At 39.2% G+C, this 26,016-nt stretch overlaps 2 protein-coding genes across 6 annotated transcripts in view; both read left to right on the top strand.

Moving 5' to 3' along the window:
- The window catches only part of E2F3 (E2F transcription factor 3), a 44,656-nt gene extending 31,859 nt beyond the window's left edge, over positions 1-12,797 (top strand). The window contains exons 2-7 of one of the 2 annotated variants that reach the window (XM_021387977.1): positions 331-442; positions 3,395-3,614; positions 4,193-4,351; positions 6,887-7,001; positions 9,688-9,823; positions 10,519-12,797. In XM_021387977.1, the coding sequence (XP_021243652.1) occupies positions 331-442; positions 3,395-3,614; positions 4,193-4,351; positions 6,887-7,001; positions 9,688-9,823; positions 10,519-10,784 (1,008 nt within the window). In that variant the 3' untranslated portion in view covers positions 10,785-12,797. Of the gene's footprint in view, positions 1-330; positions 443-3,394; positions 3,615-4,192; positions 4,352-6,886; positions 7,002-9,684; positions 9,824-10,518 lie in introns of both variants that reach the window. The other variant, XM_021387976.1, reaches the window with a different exon arrangement.
- CDKAL1 (CDK5 regulatory subunit associated protein 1 like 1) overlaps positions 15,940-26,016 on the top strand; it is a 390,780-nt gene continuing 380,703 nt past the window's right edge. The window contains exons 1-4 of one of the 4 annotated variants that reach the window (XM_021389318.1): positions 15,940-16,204; positions 16,919-16,956; positions 19,535-19,701; positions 22,710-22,822. In XM_021389318.1, the coding sequence (XP_021244993.1) occupies positions 19,535-19,701; positions 22,710-22,822 (280 nt within the window). In that variant the 5' untranslated portion in view covers positions 15,940-16,204; positions 16,919-16,956. Of the gene's footprint in view, positions 16,270-16,918; positions 16,957-19,534; positions 19,702-22,709; positions 22,823-26,016 lie in introns of all 4 variants that reach the window. The other 3 variants (XM_021389317.1, XM_021389320.1, XM_021389319.1) reach the window with 3 other exon arrangements.

Genomic DNA, 26,016 nt, shown 5'->3' with positions numbered 1-26,016 from the left:
GCTTGAGAGATTGGCTTTGGCTTTCTTTACTGAAATGTTTTCAGCTTGGGTGGAGGAGAAAATGTTTCATGTCACTTAGCTTTACAATTTTAAAGATCTGCTGAATTTTCTAAACAAAACCGTTGGCCTCTCCTTTAACAGTGAATTATTTAGTACACCTTGGGATTACAGCAAATGGACACATTTCCTCATGATGAGTCTGGGATAAAAGCCTATGTGTACAGGTGCTGAGGAAAGTTCACTGCTATCTGCCTTTCCCGTTGTGCCAATATTCTGTTTGACGAAATGAAATACACTTACTAACATTTCTTGGTTTCTTTGTTTGAACAGGCAAAACGAAGGCTGGAGCTAGGAGAAAGTGGCCACCAGTATCTTGCTGAAGGACTAAAGACTCCAAAGGGGAAAGGAAGAGCTGCAACAAGAAGTCCAGATAGTCCAAAAAGTAAGGGAATCTGTAATATGCTATATGGCACAGTTTTTTATTTTACTAGCTTGAGATCAGAGTGAACTAGTACAGCATGCTGCATTACCGAGTTAATGATAGAATCACAAAATATGTCATGAGGAAGGGAACCTCAGGGATCATCATGTCCAACTCCTGGCTCCACATGGGACCACCCAAAATTCAAACTCTGTCTGAAAGTATTGTCTAAATGCTTCTTGAACTTTGGCAGCTTGGGGCTATGTCCTTGGGGAGCCTGTCGCAGGGCCTAATCACCCTGTCAGTGAAGAGTCTTTTCCTAACAGCCCCTGTGGCCCTCCCCTGATGCCGCCCCATGCTGTTCCCTTGGGTCCTGTCGCTGCCACCAGAGAGCAGAACTCAGCGCTGCCCCTCCGCTCCCCTGGTGAGTAGCTGCAGGCCGCCATGAGGCCTCCCCTCAGCTCCTCTGCTCTGGGCTGATCAAGCCAAGGGACTTCAGCCGCTCCTCATATGTCTTGCCCTCCAGACTCTTAACCATCTTTGTAGCCCTCCTTTGGATGCTCTCTAGTAGCTTTATGTCCCTCTTACCTTGTGGCACCCACAACTGCATACAGTGTTAGAGGTGAGGCTGCACAGCACAGTGGGACAGCCCCTTTCCTTGCCCGGTGACAGTGCTGGGCCTGATGCATCCCAAGGTATGTTTGTACCTTTGGGCTCCCAGGGCACAATGCTGACTCAATTCAAAGCTGGAAGAGAGTGTTTATTGCTGTACTTGCCTGGATGCAGGTGCACCAAACTCAACTAAACAGCCAGCCAGTGCACCATGTGGTTGCAGCACACTGATTGGCAGAGAGTTGCTGACAGGCTGCAGAGGCTGCAGGCTGCTCTGGAGTCCTCTTCAGCCAAGGACGTGTATGTGGGGGCACTTGGGAGAGGTGAATGCTAAGTGTTATAGTGGGTTCAAATGCACTTATGAGGTAAGGCTAATAAAACTCACCTCCTCTTCCTCTGCTAAAATGCAGTAGCTACTTGGCAGGGCTCTTTTTTCCCAGGCAGAGTCTTGCAAAGAGCAGTAGCTGCACTTCAGTGGTGTGGCATGCTAAATGCTTTTTGTGTAGTTTGAATTGTCTTCTGTCCCTGCAATATGGTTAGATTATTGCTGTCACTGTTTAGGCGCTGCAAATATTGATTTATTTTTTTTTTTACATTGGTACTACCTCAGGAGGTAGGTTTTCTGCAACAGGAACTGGAGAATGTAGCCTTGCTGTTTTGTTTTGGGAATTTCAGCAGGAGAATTGGGCTGAGTGCTTGCAAAGGGAGGAGTATGTTGTAGAAGAATTGGGGAAAGGCAGTGATTGGGGCAGCGGGGATGGTGTTTGAAAGGAAGAAGATATAGGAGGGTAGCTACTTGCCTTTCCTTCCCATTCTAAGTGTTTGTTTTTATTGGGACAGAGAGGAAATGTGAAATTAACTGAAAATATGGGCTTTAAGTTGAGAATTTAAACAGTTGTTTAATTAAACTAAACTTCATTAAGCTACATGAAGTCTGTTTTTAAATTGAAATGCATTCGCTCACAAGTTCAATACCATTCAGAGCATAGGATTCCGCTGCAGTGTTGATAAGTCTGTACAGAGGACTTCCTCGCTGGAGCACACACCATTTGAGGTGGTGGTCTGTTGCCCTCCTCATACTGGTCCTCTTATTTTTTCCCAAGCTCCAAATATAAATAACAAACAAAAACAACAATAAAGCCCACACTCTACTCTAAATACACAAGGTCACGTAACTGAAATGACTTTTCTTGTCCTTCAGTACGGACAAGCCCTGACTCTACCAAAGAATAAGATATAACAGGTTTTCTTTCGGAGCAGACAATAAATTGGTTTTCATTGAAAAGCTATCATATTCTTTAAAATATTTCATGGTAGTCTAAAGTTTTTGCCCTTAGGTAGGATGTCAGTTTAGACTGACTGTTACAAGTAAGCGTGAGACCTGAACCTTGAAAACATGAACGTGGCCACCAGATCTGCCGAAGATCCATCCTGTGCAATACTTCACCTAACCTAAAGCAGATGAAAGGTTTGAGAAGTACAGTGACTGTTTTGATAACAGTGATGATCTTCCCACAGGGAAGCTTTCAACACAGCAGACTTGTAATAATGGTTGTCTTATTTCCCTTGGCAGAAAAGCCTTGAATGTTTAGAACTGAATTTTTTCCTAATATATATATTTAAATTCTTAAAAGCTCATCTATTAAACATATTGATGTTACATTTGCATGTGAAAATAGAGAATTGTAAGATTCAAACTGTTTACTGACTTCTTATTTAAAAGAATTGGATACTGTTGCCTAGTTTGAGCATTGTTTGGTTATGGAGAAATGATGATTATAGATTGCGTCTCACATCAATCTCATCTAATTCACTTGAGCTTTTTGTAAATCATGAAGACTGGCATGGATGGAATCTGTCATTTTGTTCTCCCACTGAAGTACACCTAAGTCTTGTTCAATTGCAAGTGAAGCACTTATCTTACAAGAGGAAAAAATCAAACCCTGATGAAAGCTGGCTATCAGCCTGATGAAGAAGAGTGATAGGGTGTTTTTTGGTGGTGGTTTTTTTTTTTTTGCATTGCTTCCAGGATAAATAGATACTAAAAATACCGTTAAGAATTTACATAATGAAAGCCTAAGTAGAATTTTGCCATATGCAACCATCAGACTAGTGGAAATATTTGCATTAAAAAAAATATACGTATTTGCTCATGTACCTGTGATTTTTCGGAAAAGTACATCTTGAAGTACAAATAAATACCCAGTAGTAAGTTGCCTCTTAATGCAGTGGTTTGAGAGATTTCTTTAGTAAAAATGAAAGAAATGTCTGTAATGTGAATCCTTTCATTACTGGATGCTGCTTTCTGAACTAATATGAGAAAACTGATTTGTTTGGTTTTTTTTTTTTCTTCTTTCCAAGCCCCAAAATCTCCTTCAGAGAAGACTCGGTATGATACATCACTTGGCCTCCTTACAAAGAAGTTCATTCAGTTGCTGAGCCAATCTCCTGATGGAGTTTTAGATTTGAACAGAGCGGCAGAGGTCCTCAAGGTGCAAAAAAGGAGGATTTACGATATCACCAATGTACTGGAAGGCATCCATCTCATTAAGAAAAAATCCAAAAACAACATTCAGTGGATGTGAGCATTCATTATCCTTTTCCATTCCTCCTGGCTGGTTTCACTGTTACGAGACAGCAACACTTCTCCCACCTTCTATTATAGTATTTTTCTCCAAGCAATCATCCAAAATGTCTTCTATCAGGATAAAGCTTTCTTTTTCAGTTAATTAAGGCAGATTTTCAGTGTATAAATACTGTTTGTCAGGGAAATTATAAACCCACATTTTGTCTGAAAACTGGATTAACTAATTTGTTTCTGTGGATGGAAGAAGTTTTTATGTACACATCTTTACCTACTGTCTTCCTCATCCTTTTTCAAGGTGTGGTTAGAGGAGAGGGGAGTTAGAAGCGAGACTTTGTAACTGCTTAATAATATCCAACTTTTCCGTCTTGATGGCAGTTCCAAAATATGTTGTCAGGATAAAAATATTACTTTTCTGAAAAGTGTAGTTTGTGTTGATACACAGTGGGCAGATTTAGGGGAAAAAGGCTAAGAAATTGATTTGCAGTGTAAAAACCCTGCTTTTTCATTTTCCTGTGGCATAGGGTCCAGTTTCACAAATGCTCAAAAGGTGTCTTTATTCTTTGGATTTGTAGGGGCTGCAGTCTGTCAGAGGATGGTGGCATGATGGCACAGCGTCAAGGCCTCACGAAGGAGGTGACTGAATTGACTCAGGAAGAGAAGAAACTGGATGAGCTAATCCAAAGCTGCACACTGGACCTGAAGCTGCTAACAGAGGACTCAGAGAATCAGAGATATCCTTTTTGCCAAAACCTCAACAAGGATCAGTCTCCTTGCTGTTCCTTTAATACCAGAATTCTTTCCAGTAATGTGATATGAATCATCAGATACTTCCCCAGGTTGGCTAACTGGTTGCAATGTATTTTTATCTAAAAGTTACTTAAGCCACTTGCACCTGTCATACTTCAGAAATCCCAACCAAAAAAAGCAGTATATGAAGTAGCCTGTAACATCCATGTTCGCCTAGAGCAGAACCAAGAATTTAGCTGATTAATGAGTGACAACATCCAAATCCCTGTGCTTTTTAGACTGTTTTCAGCCTAGATCAAATCCCATTCTGTGTGTGCAAATGGCGTGAAGATGAAGTCTTTACAAGGTAACAGAGTTGTGTGTGTCCAGGGTTGTACACTCACTGTGTAATGCATTTATTGCATTAAACTATGTTCATAAATTACAGGCACAGAGAGGAAAAAAAAAGTTGAGAGTCAGTTTAGTATGAAGCTTGCAACAGATTTTCAAAATTCTCTGGTTTGTGAATCTACAATACAATATAGATAAAGGTTTTATGAGCTCTCAGAACGTCTATTTTAGACTAAATTATTTAATGTAATAACAATACTCAGTTGCATAAGGTTCATATGACTTCAGGTATTTTGTCTGCTAAAACCTCTTGTAATTAAGCAGTTCTCATCTTCAGTAGATTTCCCACCTACTAGCAACAGAGAGTATTTTAATAAACACTGATATGAAAACTTTTATTACTTTAAATAGTATTTCTTAAAGGCTGTCTAATAAACTGGACTTATTCTTAGGAAATAAATATGGGAGCATCAGTAGAAAGTAATGTGAACAATATAGATATTGTTTTTTGACTATGCTTACATCTCAAAATGCACATGAAAGCAAGATTGCCAAATGGCCTAGGGAATAGGGTCAGCACTGTCCTCAGACAAAAGCTTGGTCAACATAGAGATTTAAGTGAGACAATACTGAGTATTACAATTCCCTATTTTTTCAAGCACTGACTGCTGTGGTAGAGACCCCTGCACTGCAGCTACTGGCTCCCCCAGGGGATGGGTGAGGAAGGACCACCATTGGCATTAGCATGTAGGAGAGTGCAGTCCCCAAAATCCTTCTGTGATTCTAAGTTTACCAACAATACTAGCAATTAGTGAGGAAGGAAAGCAAAAATGTTACGCCTGGGGGTGGATCTGATTGCATCTCTGTGCCGTCTTTAGCTTATGTCATTGAAGTCTGACATGGGATGGCTTGCCGACCGCTTAACCTCTAAACACAGAGTTTCTGCTTCTGAAGATGTTTTCTTTTTCCTACTATTAGGTAGGGCCAAAACATTGTTTGCTTTTGTGCTTGTGTGCTTTTTAGTCTCTCTTTACAAACAAAGTCAGAAGACAACTGATTGTGACTTTGTTTTGGTATGTGATCAACATTAGGTTGGAGACCTGTTGGCTAGAACATTGGAGATTCATGTTATATTTGAAAAACAAGCAATCCTTTCCTTTGTCCATATCTTGACAAGCACTGTTGCGGTAACTTGTAGTATGCATTTGATAACCTTGACTCTTCCTGTACTAGTGCTAAAAGCCATTTCCATAAAAAGAGGCCTGTCATTTTGCATCCTGACCTGTTACTTTGCATTTGGTCCAATTTAGATATGAGATGTTTCTGTGTGTTGAGCTTGGGCAGTGTGTCCTGCTGTGCAGAAACAGTACACATGTACCAAAATCTTTCACATTTATGCTCAGAAAGTATAATGGTAAATCAGACTCCTTTTCTATGGCGTAAACATTTTGCTAGATAACTCACTGATGACAAAAATAAAGAGCTGGAAGTCCTTGCATGTAATGACAGCTGTTTGCTGTTCTATGCACTCAGTTACACAGGTCAGTGACTGAGGGACCACTATTCAGTAATGCACCAAAGTGCTCACTGGTTTGAACAAATCCATGATAAGCAGCAAAATATTCATGTTTGTTCCATGCTTACGCAGAAATCAACTTTTCTGCACTGGGAGGTTGTTCAATGTAGCTGTTTAAATAGTTCTTTAAAACCATTGGGCTACCTAGATAAAAAACTATCTCAAGTGAAATTTTAAATTATGGTCTTATTGATGACTTCAAAAATGTGTTACATATATGCATCTATAACACACATCTCTAAATTCCATTACGTTTTTCGGTTATTTCCGGCTCTGTGCATTTTGGTTGCAAGTGTGTAAAAATTTTTTTTCATTCAGTCTATGAGTAGTTGCAGGTTCCTGAGCTTTAGCTTATGGACTTCTGCCCATACAAAGGAGAAGAGATAGAAGCAGTCAGAATGTAGAACTGCTTCAGTCACTCAGTAGTGGCCCCAGCTGTTAGATCAGAGGAAAGTTCTCACACACGGGTGTTGCAACCAGTGCGGAGAACAGGAAACTTGGGGCTAAGAGTAATGTAGCTGTGAGAAAGTAGAAAAATAGTTCAAAAATGTTACCTTTTCTAATAGACCAAATATATTGTAATTTGGGTTGGAAAATTCCTTAATGTGATTACATTAGCTTACGTGACATACCAAGATATTCGAAAAATTAGTGGCCTTAAAGACCAAACTGTTATAGTTGTGAAAGCTCCTCCAGAAACAAGACTTGAAGTGCCTGACCCAGTGGAGGTAAGGAGAACATGGGTTATTCTGCCAGGCTATGTATCATTTTTCTATACATGGACCAAGTGTACTGTGAGTTTTACTGTGGAAACTGGTGCCCAAGTTGCCGTTGGCATACAATTCCATACTCATCTGTCTTAAAAACTTTAGATGTTTTTTTTTTAAAGAGGAATCTTAATCATTTTGCACAAAGTAATCTTTATTTGATCTTTTTCTCTTAGTTCCAGCTTTTCTTTCAGAGTAATCCATGCTATTTACAGCTTATTCTCTTTTGCTGTTCTTTATGTAAAGAAGAGCTCTTCCTTGATGGTTGAAAATTCCTGTAAAATCTTTCTCTTACGAGGTTTGGCTAATATTTTTCTAGCTTTAAGCAGTTTTAGTCTTAAAGTTCATGGACAACTCAATGCCTTAAACATCTCAGTGACTTGTATTACTGATATCCTGCTTAGAAGAGAAACATGTTTTCATGTATGATTCTCTTTTCTGAAGTATTGAAGTTATTGTTGAAACTTGTTCCATTCCTAGAATCTTTTCTGACCTTTCCTTCTTCCATCATCGCTTCTACTGAAATTGATTTTAACACATCTATGTACAATGTCTTACATTCTGCTAGCACACTTTTGTTTGTTACTGTGAAATGTGTAGAGGTTGGGGGTTTCCTTTTCTATTTAAAGAACTTCTGAAGCTGCCTGTGTTCATCTCTATCTCTCCTCTGTTGCCCCTTGCTGCTTAAGCCACGATCTATCTCTGAGTGCCAGCTTTTGTCTATAGGATGTCTGGTTCTCATTTCTTTGTCCTCATTTTGTTTCTTTTCTATTTCAGGTAGGTGTCTAGGGTGAATTAGTTGCTTCTCACTTCCTTTCTCTGATGTCACCATTACAGAGAAAAATGCTTTGGGTGGCTTTACTTTGAAGGTATCCTCAGGGAGCAGCTTCACATCATTTCTCTTATGACTTATGAACCACATGATTCAGCTGCTCCTGGGATTTTAGTTCTTGGTGGTAAAAGCGTGCTGCCTTACAGTTTCCACTTAACATGGCGGATGCATGTGTGTTGGACAAACGTAAACGCTCTGCATGAGCCACAGCTTTAGAGTCAAAAAAACATCTTATTTCTTCACTCAAAGAGCATTAAGAGATAAGGCTAAAACACAAAATCCTCCATGCTGTGTACGCTCCCCTGTGTTAGTTCTTTGTCACTAACACTGGCCTGGTTCCATGAGCCCAGAGCTACCTACTCAGGCAGTAACAGACTCCATGGTGTCACTTCTCTTACTGAGGCTCTTCACTTGTGTAGGCTTATTATGTTTTCCATCTTTTTTTGTTCCTGTTGCTATCCTTAACTTTCTCTTTGAATGCAGATGTAGGTTTGGGAAGAAAAAAAATTGCTGCAGTGAGGAAGGGATATCTTTTATCAGGATCTATCTATATATGTATAGAATTCTGTTTCTTTCCCCTAATCATTACACTTTTACATTTTTAATTGAGTGAAATCAGGCAGGGAGAGAGATGCACACTATGATTAAAACTAGTACCTAGACCTCCCTTATCCTATATACCCAGCTCACTCATTTGATTTTTCAAGCAGCAGAAGTCCTATTTATTTCTCTCATTTGCAGTTATATTTCAGTGACTTTTTTTTTCATACCTCAGTCACTCAATTGTATGTTCTCCAACTCTTGTTTTCCCCATCTTCTTTCTCTCTAATTACCTACAGCATTACTCTGAGTATTCCTAGCTGTTATCTGTGCCCTGAGGTATCCCTGTTTTGTTCTTGTTCTCTGTATTTGTAAATGCTGCCTACAGTGCCGTATAACTGCCAAAGCATAAATTACATGAAGAACATTTTGTCAAAGTACACAACAAAATGCATTTGAAATAAGCCTGCCAAGGAGTATATAACATCTGAATTCATGTTTTTTTGTTTTTTTTTAACTCTGTTAATGTAACACAGCTGTAGCAGGCTTATATTTAACCAGAGGCATTTATGATTTTTCCCTCATTACACTACGTACAACTTTGGAGATTTTCTGTCTGTCTCAGTGTGTGAAAGCTAAGAAAACTTAACTTCTTCAAATGAATTAAGAGTTCTGGTTGTCAGGAACATCCTTAAAATTAGAGTTGCTTCCTTTGCTTCTTTGAGGGGAGCAGAAGTACACTTTTAAACAAGCTTTATTGATGAAAATACCTTTGTTTGGAAAAACATCCCTCGTGAACAGGTGAACTCTGAGCAATTTGAGTTCGGTGTGAATCAGTATACCAAAGGTTTTCTTTTCTTTTCTTTTTTTTTTTTGAAGGTTGTTCTGACACCTTTTTGAAGCAGACGTGTTTACACAGATACATCCAATGTTATTGTTATAAATATAAAACCTATGACTTGGATGCCATAGTTCTGTTCCATCTGAACAGACTAGGTTATTATGGGTGTTAGAAATGTTAGGAGTTCAGTCCTTTATAACTCTCTGGTTATGATACAACACATGATGGACTTCTGAGATTTGTGCACTAACAGCGCACAAAAAAGAGAAGTCTTTGTGTCTTCAAAGTTCTATGGAGGACTTCAATTTTTTTATTAGTAAAAACATGCACTCAAACATTTTGTTACTCACACCCCTTTAAGAACTTACTGTGATTCTCATTGTTATATGGTGTTCATTACTGTAACATCTTACTGACGTTTGTTTTGTTAGCAGAGTGCATTGATACATTTATCTAGTACTCAAGGACCTATTGAAGTTTATCTGTGCCCAGAGGAGAACGATGCTCTCAGTCCAATGAAAACCTATAGTCAGGACCACAATGGAAACATTTCCAAAACCATTTCCAAAGGTAAAATGATTACTTTCTAACACTAAAAGTCTGTCTTCATGCTTTATACAAAATTCCATGTTCTAACTTCTTGTATCCAGCTCTTATTTTTTGGCTTTAATTTTCAAAGAAGTGAAGAACTAAGGTATCCATTTTCCTCTATGTCCTTCTGTTGTATATTTGGGGGAAAACATTTCTTCTCTCCACCAGAAGTTTAAAATAAATGTCATATTTGCATATGACATGGAGCTGTGTAAGCAAAGTTTGTGACTCTGGAAAAAAAGAGTTGCTCCTGCAATGTTTTCAAATAGGATAGTTACAGCAGAGATTGATCTCAACACCAGGCAAAGATCTCTGTGTATTGGTATATAGAGCTGCACAGCATCACTGGTGACATGTGTTACGTAGAAGGGTTGTGCTTTGAAGTATGAGTTCCTCTAAAAAAAACCTGTCATCCTTCATTTTATTCAGTAGTTTAGATCTTGGATTTTTTTTTTTTAACTGGAAAAATCAATGGTGGTAGAAACACGAGACCATCTGAGAAGCCCTTTGTAACAGAGCAAAAGCAGGCTAGAAATTATCTGAACTTGAGGTCATTTTTGCTTAAATGATTGTTTATGAAAGGCTCTTTATGCAGTTGTTACTTTGTGTCATCCAGCTCTAATAGTTCTAATAGGATTCAGTGTATCACCTTTATTTTTTCCTCCCTTCTGCAGAAATGGCTTCTGTTAACTCAGGACAAGGTGACTGCTCAGTAAATATGGCAACAATCTCTCCATTGGCTTCTCCAGCCAACCTTCTACAGCAGACCGAGGACCAAATTCCCTCAAACTTTGAAGGACCATTTGTGAATTTGCTGCCTCCTCTGCTTCAGGAAGATTATTTGCTGAGCCTTGGGGATGAAGAAGGCATCAGTGATCTCTTTGATGCTTACGATTTAGAGAAACTTCCTTCATTGGTGGATGAATTTATATACAGCTGATTCTCTTAAATTAAGTGCGTATCTAAATCATGTTCTTAATGGAATTGGAACACGTCCATTCGTTCTGTTGTCCCCTGCTTACCATAAAATAGCATTATAAATAAACTAGGCTCTTGAACGCTGCTGATATTTTAATGAAATTCTCCCTAGAATACTATGAACAACAACTGAAGGCTTTTACAAAAAGGTCTTCTCCTTGACCCTAAGCTCCAGTGCCTTGCGAGTCGGCAAGGGAGAGCAGGTGAGCATAGTTCTGTTTTCACACTCCCCCAGTCTCTGCTTTCCATGACGAGTGGGTTAATGGAGAAGGGCTCAGTGAACTGGCTTAATCACAAATAACAATTTTATAATAGTATTTCAGGTCGTGCCTTCTGCAGAGAATGCATGTCTTTTGAGTGTCACAACATGGATTGTAACTGCAGTAAACATAAATATGAAGTAATGCAGAAGTGTGAAATGGGCTTCTTCAGCTACTTGTGGGAATGTTTAAATTGCTGTCATAATGCTCGTTTTGAGCTGCTTATATGTCTCATTATGAGGTCAAATACTTATGTCCTTAAAAGCTTTTAATAAAAAATACACTGTAAATGTAGTGTGTATTGCGAGTATTGAAAAGTATGAAGTTCTGCCACTTCTCGTAGTAATCACGGATTTTTAAAAATGCTTGTGTGTGTGTGTGTGAAAGTAGGTTTTGTTGGTTGTTTTTTTAAACTAGAACGAAGATGCACAGTTCAATTTTACTGCCCCCAGTGTGCATTAGAACTGGTACAAAATTTTTTGTGGTACTAAGTGGGGCTTTGTGTTAAGTGCCTACTAGAGATGCACTGTGGGTTTTTCCCTCTATGGAAAACACTTATGCCAAGCTTTGTTTGTTCAATATATCATATTTATCTCAGTGGGTTTGCTTCCTCTGCTTCCAGCTTTTTATAATTCTCTTCGCCAGCAAAATGGAACTAATTTTTTTTTTTTCCAAAGTACATAATTGTAAGTACCACATCAACTGAATTGCATTTATTTTTTGAAGATCTTTGGTAGTATAGTATAATACCAATATTTATTTTTCTGAAAGTGAGAGGAATTCTAAGAAGTCTTAAATTTTTTTTTTTGAGTGTAAAATATGTTGCCATGTTCTGGGCTAAATTAATGTTGATTAGATGATGCCCATATAATCCTTTTGTTTGCATTACTGTTGTGCTTATCTGACATATTCAGAAAATTAGTACTACTTGTACTGTAGTAGAATATTATGTACGCAGGTTTTCTGGTACCATTGAGTTGCTGCTATGAAAGCTCACACACGAAAAGGCAAGAAGTCACAGTACTAATAAGAAAACTGTATGACTGTGTGAGTTTTGGAATATAACAAATGTATAAAGGGCAACACATAAAGAACTGTTAAACAGTGTTAAGTGTGTGTTTATATGTACAAATGTGTGCATAGATCATTCAGCAGTTGTATTTAAGTTGATATATGTTTCAACTCACACTTTAGTTATCTAGCAGTTTTGTATAATAGAATTAACTTGTAAACACTGCCAGAATATTTTTTAGCTGGTTTGTAATTTTTTAAGAGTTTTTTTAGATGTGGATCTGTAAATAAAATTGTAGTATTTAAAGTTTTCGTCTTGTGGAAGAGGAAAGTAAAAGTTGTGTGAGCATGAAGATTTGTGAGACAAAGGGGCACTTTTGAGGGGGAAGAGAAAATGAAGACTAATGCAGACCATCTCTTTATGTACAAATTAAACACTTGTCCAAATGTGTGTGGGCAAAATACTAATCTAATTTAGCTTTGCATTGTATGCTAGTTTTAAAAAATTCTGTAAAATACTGTAAAAAAAAATAAAAAAAGGAAAATACAACAACAACAAAAAAAGCTTTTATGGTAAGTTTTGTAAATAGATTTATTAAAGGATGACCTGTTCTCTAGCTGTGATCTTACCACTTCAAATGGATGTAATTTGAATAAATTTTGTATGGTAATGAATCAATAAAAAGGATTTTTTAAAGAGTTTAGATTTGTATACTGCTTTTTAAAATTATTCTTGGTGGCTACCTTGCTCCTTAGTGGAAACTACCTGATCATATTTTTATTATTAGAGCTTCTCATACCCATTTGACGTCAGCTATGTTTCAATTCTATTTTTTTAATTATACTAACAAGTTATGTCTCTTTTTTTTTTTTAAGCCAGGGTGAAACAAGGGAAAAAAAGACACAAGACATAGTAGGAGATCCAGAAACTGGAATACTGTAGCTTTACTTTCATTGGTTCCCTCCCCCTTAAATTATGAACAGACTTTTTGGACACTTCATAAAAGCTTGGTTTATTCTAGGATTAAATAGCATGAAAGAAATTGTTGAGGATGTTAGCTTTCCTCCTGATAATTTTCTAGAAGTCTACTAATTGTAGTTTTGAAAAAGGAGTTCTATTTACTTATGAGTCACCTCCAACACTCTCATACACCAGGTGCATATTTACAAACTTGTTCTCCCTTTCTGGTCCTGTTGCTGCACCTTTCTAGATACATCATCAATAAATTATTAAAAGACAAAAAATACCAGGATAATCAAATCACATGTAGCATGTATGTTTGCTTAAATACTGCATTTCTGAGCAGGTCATGTATTTTCTTCCTTGTGCACAAGGGGAAGGCGATGATTTTTATCTCTTTATCTACCTATCTGTTCTCTAATCTCCATACATATTAATACTGAAGGGATGATTACAGAGAAGATCCTCTGTTCTTCTGAATTCCCAAGAAATAATAATAGGCCTAGAGGACTGTTTTCTCTAAGCTCTACTTACAGTAGTAATTACTATAAATGTCCTTTTTCTATCCTGTCTATCCTTTCTATCCTGTCATAGTTTCCTGGCCCATTCTCAGTTTGTTGTACAGCTGCCATGAGCGTCTTTTAATTTTTCCCCGGTGTCTGCTTCTGATTGCCATTTTTCTCATCATTCTCTCTCCTCTTGACTTTGCTTTCTGTATCTGCTTTATAAGCTTGAGTTGTGCTTAGCTGCAGGTTAAAAACAAACAACAACAACAACAAAAAACAGTTTTTTTTTTTTTTATGCTGCCCTGAGCTAACACAGTGTGCCTCAGCATTACTCAGCATGCAAATATTCATTTCAAGTGTAGGCATTATTGTGGCCTACGAGTGCTGCGTTTCTTGGCTGCTGGCAAACGGGAAAAGGATTCTGCAACATCTGTGAAAACTAGACTGATAGGCAACAACACTGCTCTTTACAGAGTATTTTGTTCCTGGGGAGGGTCACTTCTCAATCAAAATGCCCTTGAACCTATAGTGAGGATTCTATCTAACAGGAAAAAAAGAGCATTGCTGTCAATTCCAAGTGGCACTGAGTGTTGCTGACACACGAGGGGCTAGATTCTCCTGAACTGCAGGAATGAAGAAAGAAATCTAATTTCTTGTATCTAACTTTAGGAGTCATCATTTTCTTTCCTGCCTGCCTTCCTACCTACTCTACTGCCCAGAGTGCACATTAGTTATCAGATAACAAGTTTGTCACCAAAATTTGGGCCCTCAGCCAGCCAGCTGACTGTTTCCCTTTCATAAGGCTGGTAAGTGAGGTCCTCTAGAACAACAACAATGTATCCTCTGCTAACTGAAGGACAGGGCTGGGTCTTGCGCTGCCAGCTGCTGCTGCTTAAAAAGTAATCTTCCCAGGTAGATATAGAAAAGCTTCCTTCTTGCAGTCATCTGTTTCCCTTGCCACCTGCTGAGGCACCACCACAGATCTCTTTGCAGCTTGGTTGGTTTTTAAGAGTTTGTTACAAAGCACTTTAGACTTGTGAGTTTCAAAAGCACAGTGTGCCCTCCATGTTGTGGCTACATCCTAGGATGCAACAGGACTGTGCTGGCACAAAGACTGCCTGATATTATCAATTCCTGGCAGTGGGACAAAGTAAGAGCTCTGCTGGATCATGCTGAAACTGATCAGCATGGCCTATTTATGTCACCAGGTACAGGACTTGTGGACAGCTGCTGTTACTCCTACCTGGGAACTGCTCTTGGAGCTGTCTCCCCTTAATATACGTTGTTCTGTCAGTCTTGGCCATCTGGAGATTTTGGGTAGGTCTCACAGCCTATCCGTTCTCTGGTCCTCTAGTCATCCATAGAACAGTGCTGATGTTTGCCCAGTTTTGTTTAACCAGAGGGGTAACACTTGGCTGGTCAGGTCATTGTGGGGTAGCACAGCACTCCCAGAACAAAGTTTCATTCACCAAGTGCAAATGAAATAATAAAAAGAAAAAAAAACGAACACAGGAAACTGAAAAGGAAGAACATCATTAACCTAATAAGGAAGCAGTTAAAGCACTAACATTGGCAATACATACATCTGTGCAGACAGGCATGGATGCTAATGTAGCTGTGTATACAGATACTTTCTGACATACCAGGGACTTCTTAGGCTGTACTATGAAGGAAGGTGTCTGAAATGGATGAATGCATCTCCTGATTTCAAGATGTTTTTCTTCCATTCTCTTCTGGGCTAAAAATGCTGCAGAACTCACCCTCCCTCCCACAGACAATACCTCAGAAGTACTCCAGCACTTAAACAAGGAGCAATCAGAAAGAGGGGTGCACCTTAAGCTTAAACAATGGCCACGGTCATTTTAATAGCACTCAGTCCTGCCTAAAATTGTCTGTTCTTAAAGCCTGGTTTAAATGAAGTGCTTGTTTCTCTCTCTCAATTTTCCTCTTCAAATCTCCCCCATTACTTTGTTCTTGTCATTATCTTTTTTTTTTTTTTTTTTTTTTTTTTTAGGCCTGAGATTGTTGCCAGTTAAGCGTGACATAAAATAAGCACCGTTTTTAAGAAAAAAAAGAGTAGGAGAGGAAGCGATATTCGCGGTGAGGAGTTGCCAAGTTTCATCTGCCAGGAGACCAATGGGCCTATTATGGAACACACTCGAGGCTTTCATCGCCTTTCCCTCCGGCCTGAGGGAAGCTGCAGCCTGCTCTCTGGAGAGCGAAACAAAGATTCCAAAGGCTCCTTCTGAAGGGAGCAGCTTCATGTTTAAAACATAGATGCAAGAATGCTCGGCTACCCCAACGCTACCCGTCCGTTTTGCGCTCTTTTGCCCGCTGCCGGCCGCCGTAGCGGCCCCGCCCCGCGCGGAGGCGGAGGGCTGTGCGGCCCGGGCCGTGATGGCGCGGTCTGTCTGAGGCGCTGTGCGTCGGGTGGGGGTGGGCGCTGCGCTGTCCGCGGAGCTCTGCGTCCGCTCGCAGTGGTAGCGGTCGGGAGGCGCGGCCTCGTGCGGCCTGCCCTTGACCTGGTGCCGGGGAGCCCGCTGCCAGCCCTGTGGCGAGGAGGAGCCGCCGGTCTCCGTGCTCGTCCGGAGGGCTCTCCCGGCACTGGGCCGGTTTGCGTCAGCAGCACCGTTTTCTTCTCGTGGTAAGCGCGGGGATCAGCCCGGGTCTGTACCCGAGGCGCCTGTTGGTACGGAGCGGACTGTCAAGGTGAGGCTGGATAAGGCCCTGGGCGGCCTGGTCTAGCTGTGGTGTCCCTGTTCATTGCGGGGGAGTTGAAGCAGATGGCCTTCAGAGGTCCCTTCCAGCTCTAAGGATTCTATGATTCTATAAGAGGTCTTGGGCATGCATGTGCAGATAGCGCAGGGGGCAGGTAATCTGCTCTAGCAAAACTCTGTGTTTGTAATAGTACTAATAAAAACCTGTGAATGCTTTTAACTAAGATGTACTGTTAGCCAAGCTCTTGAAGGAAATAAACTTATGGCATTGTGTTCTTGTTGGTCTGTCCCTTCCCCTCCTTTAATTCCAAGTGTTACCCTCCTGTTTGAAGACTTAAAAATCTGGAATAAGAGAAGTCCGAAAGAATGTAAGTCCATCAGACTCGCATGGAAACAGGGCTGTAATATTAGAACATCAAATGTAGTGTCTGTGTGAAGGGCAGGACAGGGAGCGTGTGGCTCCTGCTCTGGTTTGCCAGTGGCTGTGACCCATCTCACCTGTAGCTTTTCAGCAGGTCAGAGCAGGAGACAGGCTACTTCCATGGGGGGAGGAGTGCTTAATCAACACTGACAGCAGCAAGTGGGGCTTTCTGTCCATGAGTTCTGCTTGTTCATGCTGTATCCCTTTTTTTTTTCCCCAGGATTATTGTCCAGAAGAGTTTAGACCTTGTTTAGAAGGGTATGAATTTTAATTTGTCTGTGTTCTTTCTTCTGTGGGCCACTGAAATATGTCAAGCTGTGATCTGTTCCATTATATCAGATACGTATTGAGAGAAGGGAAAAAAAGAAAACGAACTCAATAACCCAAAAGTTTTTTCCTTCTCTGTGTTTAGTTAATTGCATTACATGTTTGTATGTACTGTTAGTGATATAAATCAGTGTAAGGAGTTTCACCTCTTTTTCCCCTCTGCTCTTACATCATGAGTTGGAGTGGGGGTACAAGTTTATGTGGGATTTGCCTGGGGGGAAGCTTTTGTATGTTGGGGTGAGGCAGCGCCTGAGCAATTATGCTGTGCTGTTTGTTACACACCGTATGAACTTACCTCTTGGGTTTTTTTCCTTTTTAGTGTATGCATTTCTGTGTAAAGCCCTGCTAATAACTGAAAGTCTACCCTCAGTGTAGTTTTCACCAGAACAACAAATCTGTATTGAAGGCTTAGGAGTAGTTTTTTGAATCCTGTTACTTTTTGAGGCACCAAATAATTACCTCCCATCTCTTTCTCTGTTCCTGTAAGATCCTTTAAAAAGCATGTATCTGACTTCTTTACCTGTATTTCAGCATAGTTTCTTAAAGAATGTTTAGTTTGTTAGATAAAATCATGTTTTCCCTTTATTTGTACATTTTTCTGGACATAATAGTGATCAGAACTTTAGTAAAATCCTATTTGCGTTCAATTTAGAATTGAAGCAGAGAACTTCAGCTTATTCCTTTTAAAAGTAATATTCTTTTAAAATGTATATTACTGTCATTAAGTATTTGCCCAGAGAGATAGTATGCATGTGCCTAGGTGAGAAAACAGAGTGAATTTGGAAGCCAGTCGATCTCTGAAGCTAGGTTTTATCTAAACAGAAACTTCTGTTCGCCCCATTTCCATTCTGTTGTCTAGTTTAAACGTCTGCCATGGAAAATGCTTGTAGAGAAAAACAATAACTTATTTCTTTAGCTAGATGTCTGTAGTTTAATGGTCATGCTGACTCAGTAATGTTAACCCAAGAGAATTCTACAGTCTTAACGGTTGTTCTGCGTGGGAATTCTTTCAATAAATTTTTACAGTAATTACTTGTTCCAATATTCATTATTGCTAGGCTTTTCACAGCTTCTTTTTTTAATACTTCGCTGCATTTATGTAAACATCCTGGGATTTTTGTTCTACAAGAATGCTAAATAATTAACTATCTTAATATCAAATGCATCCTGTTTGTGATATCGGTTTATTCTTTTGTTTCATGTTAAATATAGGGGTTTAATGGTTTGGGTTGTGTGAAGTTCCATTTAAATGTATATTTTGCAAGATTGACAAAAGTACTCATACTGGAAAATCGTACAGATTTTCTACATCTTACGTTCCTGAATTATTCAACTTCAAAACCTGGATGTATCTTATAGACCAGTAACTTGAATTTTCAGATCCTGAAATCTGTTTTTAAAGAAATTAAAGCCTTGCTTGTCTTGTTTCTCACTGTCTACTAGAACGGTTTTTTATTTTCTCTGTAATTTTTGTGAAATGCCTTTGTGCAATTTCATTAGTGAACCGATTTCTTGAAACACGTACTAGACCAGGTTTGCAATGGTAAATCAGACTTAATTCTGATTAAGAATTAATTGTGGTGTTTAAGGCAGAATTTTTTTATAGCTTACTTTAATGGATCACCATTTTTCTTTTTGAAAAATGATCTAGATCTTGAAGTTTACTAGGAGATATGATATATTTGTATAGATATAAATGCAAACTTATATACATCTGTATAATACCTTTACCAATGAGAAGGTGCAAAAGTTCCAAATTATTTACTTTCTTGTGGAAAATAGAATTATTTTTAATGATGTTTTAGCATATTACACTAGTGAGATCATAATATTTTATGTTATCTGCGTGTTCTTGTTTAACATCCTGTACCTGAGGGCAGAAGTTTTGATTTTGCCATATTGCTGAATGAATGAATTCAAATGTAAGGCCTGTGGGCTTAGGATTTTTAGGAATAGTTCGTTTGTTTTGTATTCTTATGCACTATGAAGACATATTGAACTACTGTGTGCCTATTTTCAGCACCCACATAAAAGGCCCACAACAATCTGTGATGCAGGCACACGAACACTGTGTCTGCAATTCTTCTTATATGATATGAGTGAAGTATCTCTCACACAAACTCATTGTGTTACGATGCCTGATGTGATTAAGAACGCTAGTGTCTTGGATATCTGATATCAGAGAAGCTACAGGCTTTTTGAATTAGAAGTAAAGATACAGATTTAAAAAAACAAGCAAATGACCCCACCCAAAAAAAAACCAAACCAAAACAAACATGTATCTTTTGTAGCTTTCTCCCTGCCTGAAGGATCTTGGGAGAAGACAGTATCAGAAAATAACTTGGATAATTGATTGTCTTTGTGTGCTGAATATCCCTCATGTGTATGCTCTGTTGTAGATATATGCAGAAATAGTTCGGTCTGTGTGAGGGTGCATACAGTAGATGCTTGAACCTGGCTTTGAGTCCAAATGCTTGCTAACTCCTGTCTGTTCTAATGTTTCTGAAAGATGCCTGCTGCCTGTGATTCAGTGCTTGAAGATATTGAAGATATTGTGTCGGCACAAGATTTGAAGTCCCGTGACTGGCGATTTGTAAGAAAGAATGTTTTTCCTAAAGTGCGGAAACGTAGTTCACAGCAAAGAACTCAGACAGATGATGATCCCCCACATGACAGGTAAATTCTGCTATTAGATCTGACTTGCTTATTTCTTCCCTGTCAAATTATAAAAATAAGGTGGAAGTTCCCATTATCTCAAAATGTAAAATCTGAATACTTTATAAGAATGAATAGTGTTTATAAAATGTAGTGGTAATGAATAGTAAACCCCTAAGCAAATTTCTTGCCCTAGGTAAGTTTTCAGTAGAGATCACTCTTGGGTCAGAGCAATCCCAGGCATGTGTACAGACTGGTCATTGAGATCAGCCCTGCAGAGAAGGACTTGGAAGTCCTGGTGTATTAAATGCTGGACGTGAGCCAGCAGTGTGAGCTTGCAGTGCAGAAAGCCAACTGCATCTTGAGCTGCATCAGAAGAGCAGTAGCCAGCAGGGAGAGGGAGGTGATTGTCCCCCTCTGCTCAGCGCTTGTGAGGCCCCATCTGGAGTACTGTGTCCAAGCCTGGGGCCTCCAGCACCAGAAAGATATAGAGCTGTTGGAAAGGGTCCGGAGGAGGGCCGCAAAGATGATGAGAGGGCTGGAGCACCTCTTCTATGAAGGAAGGCTGAGGGAGCTGGGCTTGTTTAGCCTGGAGAGGAGAAAGCTCCATGGAGACTTCATTGTGGCCTTCCAGTACTGCAAGGCAACTTGTAAGAAAGGGGGAGACTGACTTTTTACATGGTATGATAGTGATAGGGCATGGGGGAATGGCTTTAAACTAAAATAAGGGAAATTTAGATTAGATGTTAGGTAGAAATTCTTTATTCAAAGGGTGGCGAGGCACTGAAACAGGTTGTTTAGAGATGCTGTGGATGCCTTATCTCTGGAGGCTTTCACGGCCAGGTTGGTTAGGGCCCTGGGCAGCCTGAGCTGGTGAGTGCCAGTCTTGCCAATAGCAGGGGGATAGAACTAGATGCTCTTTAAGGTTCCTTTCAACCTAAGCTGTTCTGTGATCCTTTGTGATGGAAGTACTGATTAATGAAGTAATCAGACTGAAAAAAAAATAAATGGGTCCTGTTTCTTAACTGTTACTGAAAGATTGTCTGCTTCAATTTAATTACTTAAATTGTTCTGAAGAGCTCAGCTTTTCAGTCCTGTAGTAGTCTTTTGGCATCTAGAATGGGGAAATATACACAAAATTATGAGAATGATGACAAACTGATGCTTAATAAGTCAGAATGAGATTAAATTTATTACCTACTGACAGTAATGAGTATGTACAGAAATATATTGGCAATTACTGAGAGAAGTTAGTTGCTATAGCTGTTGCATTTATCGTCCTTGATCCCCCTATTTTTCAAGGGGAAGGGCATAGTAAAAGTGAGTCTATATGTGTTAAATTAAAACCAGATAAATAAAACCCAAACCCCAGAAATTCTTAAAGGTATTTTCTGTCCTGCCTTTTGGATTTTTTGTTTGAATATAGGATTCCTTTTGCTTATGAAACTTGAGTTAGTTGCAGACAATCTAATCATGTTTTCGTATGCATGAAATTTCCCATGATTCTGCTTTGATTGTGTAGAAGTGTTATGCAGAGTAGTCAGAAACTTGCATGATACTTGCAGTGAAGGAGCCTGCTTGAGAACTCACGTGTATGAGACTTACCTTTAGAGCAGTTAGATGTTCAAATCCCAGTTGCAAAGCATGTTCCTTCTTTATCTGATCCATTGAGAAAATTGCAAAATTTAAGGAAGTAACTTGTGTCACTCAAACTGTCACAGCACAAGAAACTTTCTTTAATGTTGTTCTCTTCTATTTAAAAACAAAAACCATCCCTTCCCCCCCCCCCAAAAAAAAATAAGTCCACTCAAAAGCAAGAAAAAACAACAAAAAAAACCCAACTCTTAAAAAACAAACCAATAGCAAAAACAAAACAAAATGCTTATGGTCAGTGAAATGGCACCAGGAACTGTTCCGCGCATTTGCTCTAGAACTGGCTTAGAGTCCTGACATAGGTCAGTGGTTTCTCTGTTCCGTAGAAGACAGACAAAAATTATTAGAGAGCAGTCACTTTCACTCAAGTGACACAGTCAAGGATTTAGCCTTAATGTGGCTAGAAATTCTACCACTATTTTGAGACTGTTAGGTACTTGTATGTGTTAGTTTTTTTCCAGTGCTTTTAGTCTTTTGCGGTTAAGTTCGTTTGGAAAAAAAGCTGTCCTGAGATAGACTTTTAAGGCAATTTTACCTTTAAAAGTCCAGGCTTTAGTCTGGGAAGAGAGGGGGAATCTGTGGAATGAATGAAGGCTAATCTCAAACTGTATTTTGTTGAAAACTTCAGTGTGTTCAGAAGAAATGCTTCTCTTGCTTAAAAAAAGAAAAGTTGCATCCATTCTGTGATTGACAGCTTATTCAGGCTCATATTTAAAAAAAAAAAAAAAAAAATTGAAAATTCTATCTGGTACTCCTGTGGTTTGGCCCTGGCCCACAGCTAATTACCCACCCAGCTGCTTGCTCATCCTTCCCTAGCAGGCTGAGGCTGAGGGTCAGAAGAGCAAAAGCAAGAAAATGTGTGGCTTCAGATGAAACTGGTTTAATAAGGAATGGTGATGGGGAGATGTGGAGTCTCCCGCAGAAGACTGATGTCCAGACAGTGTCAGAACAGTGAGAATCTGTCTTTCCAAATTAACCAGTTCTTATTGCTGACCATGATGTCACATGGTATGGAAAACCCCAGTCTACTTGCAGTGGAATGCCCAAGGGGAGCCAGAAGCCTTTGGTGCTAGGCAAACTCTGTTCAGCTGTAGCTAAAACATGAATGTGTAATCAACATGTTGTAGTCACACATGCAAAGCACAGCACCATGTGGGTTGCTGTGAAGAAAGTCAACTCCATCCCAGTCAGATGCAATGCTCTATTACCCTGATAATAATCATGATGCCCTTACTCTCCTGTTCTGCATTTGTTACTTTTTACTTACTTATGCTATATATTTGGAGAATTGCAATTAACTTAACATGCTCAGTAGTTCTAAAGTGGAAGCTTGTTTATTTTTTAACTTGCCTTTCTGATTCATTTCTACATAACAGCATGATTCCTGGTATTCAGAAAATCTGGATTCGTACATGGGGATGTTCTCACAATAATTCTGATGGTGAATATATGGCGGGACAGCTAGCTGCATATGGATACAAAATCACAGGTAATAATATCAGCAAAGTCACATAGTCCAGGATTTTGGGGTAAACGTTCAGAGCTGTGAATTTGTTACGTGTTTTCAGTTATTTAGCAATATGCATATCTGCCACTGAAGCAGAGTTGAGAGATTCTGTGTGAATGATCCTTTATAGGGATGGTCAATGTGATGGAGGTGGATTGATAAAGGGTTGGATCCTGTAGATTTGAAAGAGATGAAAATGCTGTTTCTTCTTTTCCTTGGATACTGTAAAGTACTTTGTCTCATTTCCACTCCAATCTAAACCAAAACTGGGAAAAAAAAAAAAAAATCCAACCAAACTTGTCGTTGCACTGGCCACTTTTCATCTCCCTAATGCAAAAAATGTTGAAAGAAAAGCTGTTTAAAGCTGAAAGCACACTGCTGTTGTGTTTCGATGGCAAATTATTATCCAAGTACTTTTGTATAGCTTATGACTAGGCAAAATTGAAATACGAATGTAAATTTTATCCACCGATGCAAGTTTTTCTGTCTTGCGTTTAAACTGCCTACTTTAACTGAAAGGCTGTGAAGTTTTCTTTCCAAACATTTTACCAGAAGTATTTTATTTCTGGTTTCACAAAATATTTGCAGCTTCTTCTGATAAATTCATGACATCCTTGAACAGGATATGTTTTTGCAACTGATCTGTCACTATTTATCTAAGTAGAAACTGGAGCCTGAATTATTCAAATGCAGAACTATTTTGGGGAAACGATTTTTTTAATTAGTAGTTCAGCTCTGAATTGGATACGCTCTTATCAAGTAGAGTGCTCTGCAAGAAATCATTATTTATGGCAGCTATTTTTGTAAGACTATGAATGAGGTATCAGCTTGGCCTTCACTGGTCATGGAAGACATGTAATGTGCTTTCAGCAAGCTAGTGGACTATGTCAAAAAGAGAGAAATGTTTTGATAGGCTGAAAACCAGTGCTTCTCTTCAGATTCTGCCTGGTAGACTGGAGAAAAGGGGTTAGTAGAAACCTTACGATATTCAGTAAAGGTAAATGCAGGATCCTGGGGTTGGAGTAACCTCGCCAAGTGTTAAAGGTAGGGGTGAGCTGAGCAGTTTGGCAGATTGAGGTAGACAAGAAGCTGAATTTGAGTCAGCAACGTGCCCTTGTAGCAAAACAGTCTGTGTCCTGCCATGTTAGCTTAAAGTGACTCATCAGTTCCATTTGGTATTTGTGAGAACATTTGGAGTGCTGTGCCCAGTGCTGCAGCTTGGGGCTAGTTTGGGCAGCAATGCAAGGGCCCAAAAGCATGCAGTGTATGAGAGAGACTGTAAGGACTGTTTTTCTTGAGCCTTAATAAGTGAAGGCTAATGGAAGGTACTACTTGCAGACAGCAATGCTTAGTATGAAGCTACAGAGAAAGTGGGGTCAATCACGTGTGTAAGGTATGCAGTGAGGCAAAAGGCTGCTGTCTTGCTCTTGACAAAATGGTAGTTAAGATTTTAGCATCTGATGCGTAACTTAATGATCAGGCACCCCTCCCTTCTGTAGAGAGGAAATACCAGTATGGAAAGTTTACCAACATTCTGTAAGTATGTTACGGACACAAAGTTTACTAACGTTCTTTAAGTATCTCCTATTATGTTTTTTGTACTAAGTCTTGTCAAAGGTAAGAAACAATGTTGTAAAGGATGGGTTCAATCTCTTTTTGCCATTAAGAAGTCAGTAACAGCCAGTATTACTTAAATATTTCTTGCCTTTCATTTGTTTCGGAAATGTTCTCTCTCTACAAGCAGTTTTTGTTGCTTTCAGGAGTGGCTGTATCCAAAGGTGAAAACTGAGGGCTGTGCTGCAATGTTTTACAGCAAAAATGATCTCTGTAAGGGGAGAGCGTGCAGTGTGAATCTGCAATATATAGCTATTGCAATAACAGCAGCATTGATGAAAGATTGGGAGATGCATCAGCTCTGCAAAAGGCAAAGGGAAGCCAGAAGAGCTGAACTTTTTTTTTTGACACTTTTGTCCTTAAGGTGTGAAGGTGGGTGGTGGTCTATATATAATCCTATGAGAACACAAAGCTCCATTCTGTTAGTCTGAGGAACAACAAAAAAAAAAAAACTGTAGACCTGCTGCTATTAGCTTGGGGCTGTGCCATGGTACTTGCTTGTTCTGGAAATAATATACCTTGTGGTGGCTTTACTTGTTCTGAAACTGGTTTTGGTTTCTTGGCATGGTGACTCACTATAGTTTAGATATGCCTGAATACCTACTAGTGTGCTCCCTTTGAGATAGGCCCTGAAGAAAGAAATCCTGAAATGGGTGAGCTGAGAACTCTCCTGTGCTTGGTGACAGGTGATTGTTAGGGAAGGGAATTCAGTATGTGTACCACTTAACAGCACTTTCTGCAAACTGCTGCTGGCTGAGCAGCTGAGAAGTGATTGAATTCTGAAGTGGAAAGAAGTATTAACACTTACTGGCTTCTGTAGGTTTCTCCTTCTGTGGAATGAATGATTTTTGGCCAAACGTTCATGAATACATTTTGATGGATCAAGTGGTTAGGCTGATCCATCCTAATTGCTAAGAGGTGAGGAGCAAAAACTAATAATGCATTAAAAATACTGGAAGAATGAGCAGTAAGAAAGGAAGAAAAATCTTGATTAATAAAAATTCAGCAAAACTGAACCAATAACTGCTCATCCTCACTACGTGGTTTTTAAGAAATAAGTGCTTGAGTGGAACACTCTCCCTCCTATAGTGTGGGATTTCAGAAGTGAAAAAGGAGTGGAATTTTGCCTTCATTTAGCGTAGAGGAACTAGGTTATTACAGATGTTCTGCTTCATTTATGCAACTTTACATTAGTCTTTGCCAAGGTGCCTTTTTTCTATGTTGGACAACTTAGCTGTGAGTTTGTTTGATGGAGTGATGCTCTTCCTCAGAACTGGGTATTCAGAGGCATTGCCTAGTGTTCCTTGTGTTACATAAGCCACACTTACTTGAATTGTCCACTCTTGGATTTTGGATGACAACATACAGATACAGCACAGCATACTGCATCATCCATTTTATTCATCCAAGTGGAAAGTGTAGAAGAAGGCTAAGACTATTCAAATACCGTCTCTTGGTTTAATTCAGAACTTGATGGTTTATTTTATTTTTAAATGTTGTTTTGTAAGTACTTTTCCACCGTGGAGTAAAGTTTCAATCATTTTAGTCTTTGATTTATTTCA

The sequence above is a fragment of the Numida meleagris genome, chromosome 2, assembly GCF_002078875.1.
Source record: "Numida meleagris isolate 19003 breed g44 Domestic line chromosome 2, NumMel1.0, whole genome shotgun sequence".
NCBI lineage: Eukaryota > Metazoa > Chordata > Aves > Galliformes > Numididae > Numida > Numida meleagris.
This window is presented reverse-complemented; position numbering and strand designations above follow the sequence as displayed.